General features: G+C 38.5%; 2 protein-coding genes across 2 annotated transcripts; one reads left to right on the top strand and one right to left on the bottom strand.

Annotated features, from left to right (window-relative positions):
* The first annotated feature begins 521 nt into the window (after nt 1-521).
* Nucleotides 522-2103, top strand: LOC120088951. Its single transcript, XM_039046409.1, has 3 exons — nt 522-1252; nt 1361-1510; nt 1590-2103. The coding sequence occupies exons 1-3, from the start codon at nt 617-619 to the stop codon at nt 1875-1877; spliced, it is 1074 nt and encodes a 357-aa protein (XP_038902337.1). The 5' UTR covers nt 522-616; the 3' UTR covers nt 1878-2103.
* Nucleotides 2104-2166: 63 nt separating this feature from the next.
* LOC120088878 (pentatricopeptide repeat-containing protein At4g14820) lies at nt 2167-4900 on the bottom strand. The gene is made up of 2 exons (XM_039046344.1): nt 4087-4900; nt 2167-3786 (listed from the first exon to the last, which is right to left on the bottom strand). The coding sequence occupies exons 1-2, from the start codon at nt 4677-4679 to the stop codon at nt 2199-2201; spliced, it is 2181 nt and encodes a 726-aa protein (XP_038902272.1). The 5' UTR covers nt 4680-4900; the 3' UTR covers nt 2167-2198.
* Nucleotides 4901-12143: the final 7243 nt, after the last annotated feature.

Genomic DNA, 12143 nt, shown 5'->3' on the forward strand with positions numbered 1-12143 from the left:
TGTTGATATGTTTCATAATTCACCCTGAAAATACTAACGGATAATAAAAAGATCTTGATAAAATCAACAATAAACTAGTGGTAGAGACTAAATATAAACTCATTGAAAAGTTAGAGATTAAAATTAGACACTTTAAACAACAAAAACTAAAAATAAACAACTTCTAAATCCAAAGTACGAGACTAAAATGGTATTTTAATTTTTTAAAATTAATTTAACATTATATTTAAGATAAAAAAAATTGTAAATAATATAGAGAATTTGCAAAAATATATACACACACGTCTAAAATTTCTAAGTTATTTTGACAGCCAACTGAATTTCTACCTTAAATAAGAAAATTTTGCATAAACTTTCTAAATTATGGAAGGAAGAAAAAAAGATCAAACTGCATAAAATAATGAATATTTTTAACATGAATAAAAATTATCGGAAAATCCTACGTATTTGACTAGTTATAGCCAAGAAAGAAATAGATTCCACGTGGCGTCTTATATATGACCGTTGGCGCAATTCAAATTTCGAAACCGATACTCTCTATTCTTGGAATAAATTTTCCGATCTCTCTTACTGAGGCTGAAATTTTGGTCATTGAGAAACGAAACCTAAGAAAGCCATGAAACCAGACCTTTCAACCTCAGCTTCTTCAAATTCAACCACCACCACCGCCGCCGCCATAGAAGAAGATGAGCGATCGGAAGCCCGCGACAGCTGTTACTACCCCGGTTGCCGGAAAGATGCGAATTGCGACTGCAAGATTTGCTTGGACAGTATCAACGCCACTTTGGACCTAATGCCTTACAGTGTCCAAAAAAGCTCCCTCACGAAGCTCTCTGCTTCAAGACCTAAAGTCGAAACCACTCCGATTTCCTTTAACCCTTCGATTTTGACGACGCCGACAACTGTCACCTCTCGGATCTTGAAGTATCCTAAATTTGAATCTCCAGTGAAATTGAGTTCGAAATTCAAGGCCGAGGAAGGGGAAAGAGATTCGAGTTCGTTGCGTCGGTTTGTTACGTTGGTTTTTGTTCTGAGTTTGATCCTTGTAGTGACTACTGGGTTTTCGTGTGCGATTGCTAGGGTTATTCGACCGAAGCTGTCGGCAGAGATTGTTAGAACTGCGAGTAAGAATTCTCAGTTCGTGCAAGATTTGAATGGAAAATTGAGGGTTTTACAGAGGGAGTTGCAGGGGATGGTGAACGGGGAGATCTCAAATTGCAGTTACTCGAATTCTTATTGGGAAATTGACCAGGTAGATTTTCAAACCCTCTAGTTTCATAAAAAAATTGGCTCTGGGATAAATTTTTATGTTTTTAACATTATGATCCATGGTCAGTTTTAACTTATGCTTCCATTGCAGGAGGGAATGCTCTTAAATTCAAAGTGTACAATGTATAAATCAGTCACTGAGGCAGTGAGCATATGGGGTTGGCCTCTGCAGACAGCTGGATTGCTTCGTACCGGATTTTCGCATCGATCATTCACAATCTTATCCGGCAGAGTTACGGAGGTAAACTCAAAATCTTTGATCAATGGACATGAAAACTTAGATATACTAAATTGATTTTTTTGGTCTTTCTGTGTCTTAGTGGTCTGATGGAGGAATTGGTTACCTGGTTCGAGAGGCGAATACTTCTTGGGTGCAGAAGAGATGGGGTGCCTCAGCTGTGCAATTAGATCCTCATACATGGGTTCTTGAGTACCGACAAAGCTCGTTGTTAGAGAACTCGAGCTTGAATGTGATGGCTGCAGATTTCTTCAAGCATTGGATGTCGAAAGTCATAAGAAGATTGAAGAATGAGCTTTGGCTGTTTTTGGATGGTGAAACCAAATTTCATCAGATTACAGCTACACGTGATTTCAAAACACCAACATGAGAAGAATGGAGTTCTCATATCTAGTGAGAATCTTTTGAAATTTCATTCTCCTTTCTTTTTTCCCTCTACTTTTTTGGTGGAAACTAAATTGCTTTGTTTCCTTTCCTATGTCATGTCTCTAGGATCAAAGATGTTAGTCGATGCTATATGTAAATGTAACTTCATAGAATCAGATTTTCTATGTATTTGGTGCTTTCTTTTTCTGGCAAGAGAATTGGTGAAGACCAATGTTGAAGAATACACACAACATGCTGATTTACATATTATATATCAGGAAAAGAAAATCTCATTTTAATAAGACTGTATACTTACGAGAATTTGTCACCAATAGTCTTTACAAGAACATGAACCGTCTCTGTAATGGTGAAATCTACTTCTGTCCCTAATGATGATCTCTCTGGCATATACTTTTGAAGCTAATTTCATAAAAGCATGACAATCCTCACAAATCCGAAGGTTCTTTATAATGCAAATGCGTGGCCCTTCATTCATGAGGGCATAGCAAAATGCCAATTTCTCGCTGTGCCAGAGGACTAATTCCTTCTTTTCCTCTTCGTCTAAATCAGCGAGCACACAATTTGTCTGTGGCGTATAACCAGCCAGATTCAACTTTTGGACTACCTCGTCTAATTTCTGATATATTTGATCTGCTTGCTTGTGCTTTCTATCTGCCATTTGAAATTCATGGACCTCATTGTTCAATTCAATTCTACTGCATCCTCTCTCTTTGGAAACACCCATCTTGTTCATTAGTTTTCTAACTTCCCCAACGTCTTCCCATCTTCTTTCTTTAGCGTATATGTTCGATAAGACGACAAGGGCCCCATCGTGATCAGGCTCGAGCTTGAGCACTTGTTTAGCAGCAAATTCTCCTAACTCAGTCTCACCGTGGACCTGACAAGCAGCCATAAGGGATCCCCAAATAATAGCATTAGGAGCAAATGGCATTGCCTCAATCACCTCAAGAGCTTCTCTCAGAAGATTTGCTCGGCCAAAGAGGTCAACCATGCAACCAAAGTGTTCATGCTTGGGACTTATGCCATACTCATTGGTCATTGAATGAAATATTCTTCGGCCCTCCTCAACTAGACCTCCATGGCTACAAGCATAAAGCACCCCCACAAATGTGATCCAATTAGGCTCAACATTTTCAACTTTCATTTGATGAAATAGGCTCATAGCACTGTGAGCATCTCCATGCATTGCAAGAGCGTTAATCATACTTGTCCAAGATATTACATTTTTCTTTGGCATCTTTCCAAAGACTTCTCTTGCTCCTTCAAGACTCCCACATTTGGCATACATATCAATGAGTGCATTATTGACAGATAGTGCCTTGCAAAACCCATTTTTATCAACATAATTTTGTATCCAATTGGCTTGATCTAATGCGCCAAGATGAGCACAAGCTGAAATGACACTCAACATGGTGACTACGTCAGGTTTCATTCCCTGTTGTTGCATTTTCTTGAATAATATAAGAGCCTCTTGAGGGCAGTCACTCTCAGTATATCCAGAAATCATCGCACTCCAACATATCAAGTCCTTCACCACCATTTGATCAAATACATAGCGAGCATCTCCAATCTGTCCACCTTTTGCAAGCCCAGAAACCATGGCAGTCGAAACAACCATGTTCTTAGGGAATATCTTTTCATGCAAATCCCAAGCCAAGTCCATGGAGCCACAGCTTGCATACATGGTGATGAGAGCACTTTGTAAATGAGGATCCATGACAATATTCTTCTTAGTAATGAACTCGTGTATTTTTGTTCCAAAATCCAAATTTCCAGCGCGAGCGCACGCAGAAAGAACTGTAGAAAGAATCATCTCATCTGGTTCCAAGTCTGTTCTCTTCATTTGTTCAAAGAGTTGAAAGGCGAGATCATAACAACCACTTGAGCAATATCTGTATATTTAAAGATAAGGGGCAAATATAATCTCCGCATTAATTTTTCTCTTAAACAGTCATGCATTTAAACTGGAAAATTATATGATAGAAAGATACTACCATAATAATATAACCTCCAAAGTAGATTTATAACTCTTCCTCATTTGGAAGACTACTAAAATTGGCAACAATACCCATGATTATAACATAGTAAATTTGAAAGTCTGAAACAAAATTTCCAAAAAAATCTAAAATCAACTACATTTTACCAAATTCACCATCACTGGTGAATGCAGAGCAACAACATTAGTTTCATACCCATCAATCATGATGCTCCAAGTAACGACATCCCTGTGAGACATTTTATCAAACACCAACCGAGCTTCCATTATCCGTCCACAGGCTGCGTACATTTTAACTAACCCCGTCTCCACAAATGGGTCTGACCCAAATCCCAACTTTGACGCGAGCCCATGAATCTCCATCCCCGTTCTCAAGGAAAGATTCCTCGAAGCCGCTTTTAACAACGGAGGGAAGCAGAACCTATCCAAACTCAGACCCTCAGCCCTCATCTTTTCGTACAAAAGAAGTGCAACCTCCGGCTCAGAACCTCGTGATAATTCGCGCAGAAGCTTGTTGCAGAAACGGGTTTTGGGCTGTGGAATTTGATCAAACACAGAGAGGGCATAGTCGAGGCTAGGCAAGAGAGCACAAGAAGAAAGAATAAGTTCAAAAAGAAGGGAATTAGAATCATAGCATTCGAATTTGGAGCGGAGAATTTGAGCGTGGACTTGTTTGAGGTGGAGGAGGCTGGAGGCAGAGGAGAGAGCGGCGGAGAGAGCGGTGGGTCTGGTGGGGTATGTGTGAATTTGAAGAGGGAGGACGGAGGTTGAGTGGCTGAGAGTTTCCATTGTGTTTGGGTTAAATTAGAAGTAGAAGATACAGTGGTGTTGACTTTGGAGTAGTTTGCAGACCGACATTGAAGGAAATCGGAGAGCAGAGCAGAGCAGTGGTGGTGGGTGAGGTGGATGGGGAAAATGGAGGGAAATTCAGGATGAAGACGTTGGATACCTATACCTTTTCGTGGCATAAGCTTTTTTCAAACTAATAAAATTTTGGCTCTATAAAAATATCCCTAAACTTGAGAAATAGCACAGTTATACATTATGGGGGCCAAAATAAAAAATATCCCATTTTAAAAAAAACAATGTATATGGACCTTTTACCGATATCACGAGGGTTATTTAGATTGAGGGTTATTTTGAAAGTTAATTGGGAAAAATGGTAGCTTTCGAACTATTTAGGGAAAAATGGGAGTTTTTTTGTCCCCATCCGAATGCGTCTGACAGATGCATTCGAGAATATTTTATTATTATTTTTCTTGTATTGAATGTGTCTATTGAAGAGACGCTTTCAACCATATTTTATTTTTTTCCTCACACTGAATACATCTCTTCAAGAAACGCATTCATTAAAAAAAAAAATGTGTTTCTTGAAGAGACGCATCCCTAAAAAAAAATAAAATAATAAAATATTTTTGCTATTATTTTTTTCATTCTTTTAACAACCCGAAACCAACTCTTTCATTACTTTTGTTTTTTTTACAATTAATAATATTTCATTTGTTTAACTCTAAATCATTCTTACCTAAAATCAACTATCTCACTAATCTCGTTTTTTTTATTTTGATAGTAATATTACTAGTTTTTTTAACCGTATAAACAATAATGTTATTTTGAGATTAAGAAATTTCTATGATTGATTTGATATACTCAATATTAATTTTTAATTTAATTTTTTTTTTGTTTAAAGTTGTTAGAAACTTATGCAAAAATATAGATATTAACTTTCAACTATTATAAATAATAATCAAGGTTCTCTAGGATATGTTATAGACTGCAAGTGCATTTTCGTAATTGAATTTCATTAATAAATTTAATCATATGTACAATGTTCTTTATTCACGACTGGAAAAAGATCCTTTATTACGCCTAGATTGATCATGTTGAGTGACATAGTGTCCATGATCGCCACGCCCTCTTACACTTAATGGTTGACTTTCCTCTGGAAAGTGTATACCCTCACTACGTTGTCGATATATAACATACTGGTCATGGATATTTGGATGGACATGTGAAGTTTGTCCTTCTTCCATGCTTAGTGTACTGAGGGTTGTTGGAAAAAAAAAATCAAATGTTGAGGAAGAGGACATCATGGAAGTGTACTGATCGAGTGGCGTTGTTGGATATTCATTCCGAACATTAGGTCGAATAGGAACATCCTCATGTCTTGTTGGATCACCTTGTTCTTCCATTGGAACGTCACCATCAAAATATCGCACTCGATATATCAAGGTGAGTCTACGCAAGGCTCTTTGAGCAGATATTGGCAAATTTGGAAGCTTGGCCTGAAAAAGAATCGAATAACAAGTTAATGACTTTAAAATTTATTTTGGTGTGCAATGAAGAAATAAAATCAAACAATCATAGTAAACAATAAACTCATACCAACAAGTGATAGGATGCTCCTACTTTAGTTTCTACCGCTTGCTCATAGTAGAATACCATTCAATATATCTAGGCTCAGTAACTACACCGTTGTTAATAGAAGGTCCATTAACAATCAAACTCTGTCGATTTTCCTAGATTGTAATTTGAGGAGCCAAATATGCGATCTAGTCTCGCTCATGCCTGCCCCTTAGATCGTGTGAATGAAGTCGAGCGTCCGTGTTGCAAGGTTGAGGAATTTGTTGCAACATCCCAAATTGACGCATCACATGATCTGGGTGATGCCACTCCACAACGAATAAGCATATGAGTGGACATCTAGATGTCATTATCTCATTGTTATCGAGACAGTATGGTGGCAATAGTTGGATCAGATGATTATTTGGCTCCCAAATAATCTGCATGCATATGTGTCAAAAAATGAATTAACCAGAAGATTGAAACATTATGAATATATGATATATGAATGAATAAAATATTAACTGGTTAGGCATATGTGTATCGAGTATGTTCCTATACTATACTAGAACATGTGTAGGTACTCTAATTACAAAATAGTTATTGTTCCATCTACAACAATCAGAAGTTAAATTTTAGCTATTAGTATTTCATAATGAAAACAACAATAATGAGGTAAATATACTTACCTTACTGCAAATGGTCTATCGCCTAAGTTATTCTCGTATCTATGGAGTCGTCGAGGTGCTAGAAGAGGAAATCGATCCCATGGCCAAATTTGTAGCAATAAAAGTGGGCTTGCAATGTCTTTTCCATCTATAATTGCACCCTTGCATAGTTGCCTATACAACCATGCAAAACATCTAGCACCCCAACTGTAAGTCCAGGCAACATCAAAATCCACCAAAAGAGGAAGATACATCAGGTGCACTCTGCTGTTAGATTTGTTGGGAAATACCTATCCTCCAATCAACGTGAAAATATATGTTCAAGCATATCGTTATAGGTCTTCTTCATCTGCATGGTCTGATAGATGGGTGAAGTTGTTAAATTGATCAGCTATCCATGGTAGGCTTAGACGACCTCCCTTAAGAATGGCGTCATTCGTGGTTATGCCTAAAAGAAGGGCACAAAGTTGTTCCCAGTCATAATTTAGAGACCCGATCAATGGTCTTCCATTAATCGGGAGTCCAAATTGGATGGCTACATCTTGAAGTGTAATTGTACACTCTCCATGCAACATGTGGAAAGTGTGTGTCTCCTGGCGCCATCGTTCCACTAATGCTGTTATCAGATGTCAGTCTAGTTGTATAAATTTTATACAAGAGACTCCGTAGAATCCTGCAACTCGTAGATAGTTCAATATACGAGGGTCTGGGTTCTCGTGCCTACGAATAACAGCCTCTCTTCGTCGACAATGCATTGCATCGATATGCTTGTCTTCCCAAATAGCCTCGATCTATGGTTGCGCTATAAGTACAAAATCGAGTCGTTGTATGGCCATGTGGTAACATCCCCGTCCATCTGATCCCATAAAAATAATATTAAATTTAGTAAAAATCAATGTGATTACAATCAACAAATATAATGTCAGTTAATAAAGAATACACCCTTCATTGTATAAATACAATCAATAAATACAATGACAATTAATAAAGAATACACCATTCATTGTATAAATACAATCAATTAAATATAATGACAATTAATAAAGAATAAATAAGTAAAAGAAGTTACAATAAATTAAATACAATGAGAATTAAAAATAAATAACTAAGTTGCATCACGAGCTCGATTGGGACAATTCCGTCTATTATACCATTCTTGTCTGCAAATTGTGCACCGTGTCTTGTAACGTTCCCTCCAATCCATCTCTTTTTGCATGCGAGAAGTACACGGTCTGCCTGAAGGATCTCTTACCGAAGAGTTCCATGGGCGTGCTCGGATTGCTCCGATCTCACAGTGACCGAAATACAACAATATACATTTAAACGCACAGCTATGTAAACAAATAGTAATTATCGATATGCTATGAACAACAAAATAACAAGGGAATGAGTTGCCATACTAGTTGAAGACAGTCTTCACACTTTGGAACTCAACGCAGCGGACACATCCACGCGATCTACCAACACCCAGCAGCAACGTCGACTACAGTAGCACGAACAATCGCACAAACACGAACGCCGTGGGGACGACGCCACCAGAAAAGAGCCCCGGGTATTCTTGAAGTGAGAACCCAAAGCATGTCTTTGGTGTATTTAGTAAAGGAAGGAGGAAAAACAGATTGTGTAGGCGATAAGCAAGTGGGAGGGAAAAAAGTGCTATGCAATGCTTATCATTTAGGAGACATTACACGATCATGTAGGTTTTACTGAACGATCGTTTAGGAAATGGTATACGATCGTTTATCAAACTCGGCACACACTATGATCGTTTAGAGAAGTTATGCGATCGTCTAGGAACTAGTGTGCGATCATTTAGGCGCGAGGTGGATGATCGTTTAGGCGTAGAGAAGCTATCATATAGTCTCTCGATTTTCTTACGCAATTGTTTTCTTTTCTACCAACGCGCGCTCTCTTTAATTTCTTTTGGACGACATTGAACCATTCAAAAAATAAAAAAAATTCATTTTTATTTTATCGGTTACAATAACCGACTCATTCCCACTAACCCACGTCCAAACGTGATTTTTTTGGCTTAATTATCATATAATTAACCAATTAATTAATCATAAATATAATCATATTATATTTTTACCCTATAGTTTGATATCACATATTTACTATAGTATTTTCTCCTTTACTTGATATAAATCATATTTATATCTAATTTCTTCCAAAATATTGTATCTTATACATTTAGCCAATTATATCATATATAATTAACTAGTCCAATTATATCATATATAATCGAACTTCCTTTTATCAATTTGAACATTTCAAATTAACCCAAACACTGGTTCTCGACTTTATCCAATCTACCCAGGGGACCTAATGGACTTGTGGCTCAAAGCTCCAACGATCCGTGAATAGCTGACTAAACTCTTTAGCCACGAGATCCACCATCCGTTAACTGTCAGGCATTCCACTAAAGACCAACAGTTGAACTCTTCTTACCACAGATATATTTCTGTGTCCATCGGATATAACCAATCCTGCAGTACCGATTGACCCTTCACAGATGCTCGTAAGTATAATTGGGCCAAATTACCGTTTTGCCCCTATAGTTACATCTCACTCCTTAAGTACCACTAATTCCTCTAATGAACAATACAACATAGTCTAACTATGTGTGAACACCTCTCGGGCCAAGAGAAGGTTGTGTGGCGCCACATCGTTCAAGCTCTGGAATCAGCCCTTAAGGGAGCTATCTATGTACTTATCCCTGTCTCGGGGAAGGAGTGATTCCATCTTGTGTAGCTAAGTTCCCAACTCCCAAATCAGACCAATCCCTAAAATGGAGGTAGTTGAAACGACGAACCTAGCCACTCGCACCCATACAAATCAAAGGACCGCCCTCATGGCAGGAAGTTCTCAACTCACTCAGGATTGAGGTCATGTTACCTATGGTCATCCTAGTGAAGTGAAGTCTCTGTCATGAAAGGTGTTATATAACGAGACGTTAACACTTCGTGGTCAGGTCTTATACAAACTCTTTGTAGAAGACACCCCCTGCTCGCATGTCCCCAACACGAATGATCAGGATCAGACCATCTGTGACAAGTCACAACACTTGTGATCATTCCACAAAGCGGGTCGCATCCGTAGCGTTACTAAGATAAGGTTCCCTCCTTTATCCATATACTACAGACTATTTTGGTTATCACTCAATACATGATCCACTTGTATGTCACCACATACATGCTCGAGTCACATACAGATAACTAGGGATTTTATGTTTATTGGTTTGTGGTAAAGCAAATAAAACAAGTAATTGAGCAAAAATACAAGATGTGAACTAAATATCATATATTAACAACACAAGCGTTCGTACAAACTGTTTACAAACTATAGGACACGAGACTTTAGGGCATCAACCCCAACAATCTCCCCCTTATCCTAAACCGAAGTGGGGTGTACAAAAAACTAGTACAAAACAATAAACTAGGGCATAAAAGCCCAGTACAAGAAAATCTCTCCCTAGTCCAGTCGCGGGCGATCCTGTAGACCCATGCTTCGTAGGTGACCCTGAAACACTATAGCCATGAGAAAACGGGTCAGCAACATTAAAATGGCCTGGGTTAGACTGATTCGTCTCATCTTCTCAACCTCGTAAGGCGTCTTAGGACACATGTCCTTAGACAAAGTGACTCCATGCCTGAACAGCAGTAGGCCCCTCCTGGAGTCCTGCATCGAGTACTTGAGCAACATCTTGTCAATGTACGATGCCTGAGACAGTGCTAGCACTTTGTTCTTACGATCTCGAAAGATTTGTATACCTAGAACAAACTAAGTCTCTCCCAAATCTTTCATTTGGAATTGGGTCACTAGCTAGTTCTTAACTGCAGTCAGTAGACCTACATCATTCCTAATTAGTAGGATATTGTCAACGTACAACACTAAGAAGACTACTGAAGCATTGATGATCTTCTTGTAGACACAAGGTTCATCAACGTTTTGGTCAAAGCCATACGACTTGATTGCAGTATCAAATTGTATGTTCCAAGATCGAGACACCTGTTTCAGTCCATAAATGGACCGATTCAGTTTGCAAACCTTTTGCTCTTGACCTTGGGCTATGAATCCCTTGGGTTGCACCATGTAAATGTTCTCCTCAAGATTTCCATTCAGAAAGGCCGTCTTGACATCCATTTGCCAGATCTCATAATTATAATAAGTTGCAATGGACAAGAGGATGTGAATCGACTTTAACATGGCAACAGGCAAGAAAGTATCCTCATAGTCGACTCCCTCTACCTGGGTATAACCCTTTTCCACAAGTCGAGCCTTGAAGGTCTGTACCTTCCCATCAACACCTCGTTTACGCTTGTAGATCCATTTACAACCTATAGGGCGAACCCTATCAGGCTGATCTACAAGATCCCATACTGAGTTGAAGTACATCGACTCCATCTCAAGATCCATGGCCTTGACCCATTCATCTCAGTCAATATCCTTCATTGCCTTCTTATAAGACAACGGATCCTCAACGTCACCATCTGCTACCATAGCAAGAATTTCCGTGAAACCCAGATAAAGAACAGGTGGGTTTGCAACCCTCCCACTATGTCGAGGTTCCCTCAACTCTTGAGGTGGAACTGACCTACTGGATGAACTCCCATCAACAACTCTTGCTGATGTAGCAGGCTCTTCAACAACTCTTGTTGAAGTTTTAGTAGTTTCATTGGAAAGCTCACGCAACACGACTTTGCTTCGTGGACTGTGCTCCCTTATATGATCCTTCTCTAGGAAAGTGGCGTTTGTTGAAACAAACACCCTGTTTTCCTTCGGATCATAAAAATAACCCCCTCGTGTACCTTTAGGGTAGCCTACAAAGAGGCATAACCTTGACCGTGGTTCAAACTTCTTTGGATTAGCTTCAAGCACATGTGCAGGGCAACCCCAAAATGCAGAAGTGACGTAAACTAGCTTTACGCCCGTTCCACAACTCCAGAGGTGTGAAACCCGAATTTCTATTTGCCTTACTTAAGCAAGTGATAAAAGGAATTAACTAAGTGAAAGTTAAATCCTATGTTAAAGGGAATGAAATTTCTAAGTGTTGAGTAGATTTTCCTTGAATAATTTAAGTTGAGCTTTAATTGGTAAAATTGTAATGAAATTTGTATAATAAGTAGGTTGATGAGAAAGTTAGTATGGAATGGTGAAGAAAGGGATGGAAATTTTGCAAAAGAAAAGAAAAATATGGAAATTAAGTTTGGGAAATTTGGGGAAAATTGGCTAAGTATGG

The sequence above is a fragment of the Benincasa hispida genome, chromosome 1 (genome assembly GCF_009727055.1).
Source record: "Benincasa hispida cultivar B227 chromosome 1, ASM972705v1, whole genome shotgun sequence".
NCBI classification, from domain to species: Eukaryota; Viridiplantae; Streptophyta; class Magnoliopsida; order Cucurbitales; family Cucurbitaceae; genus Benincasa; species Benincasa hispida.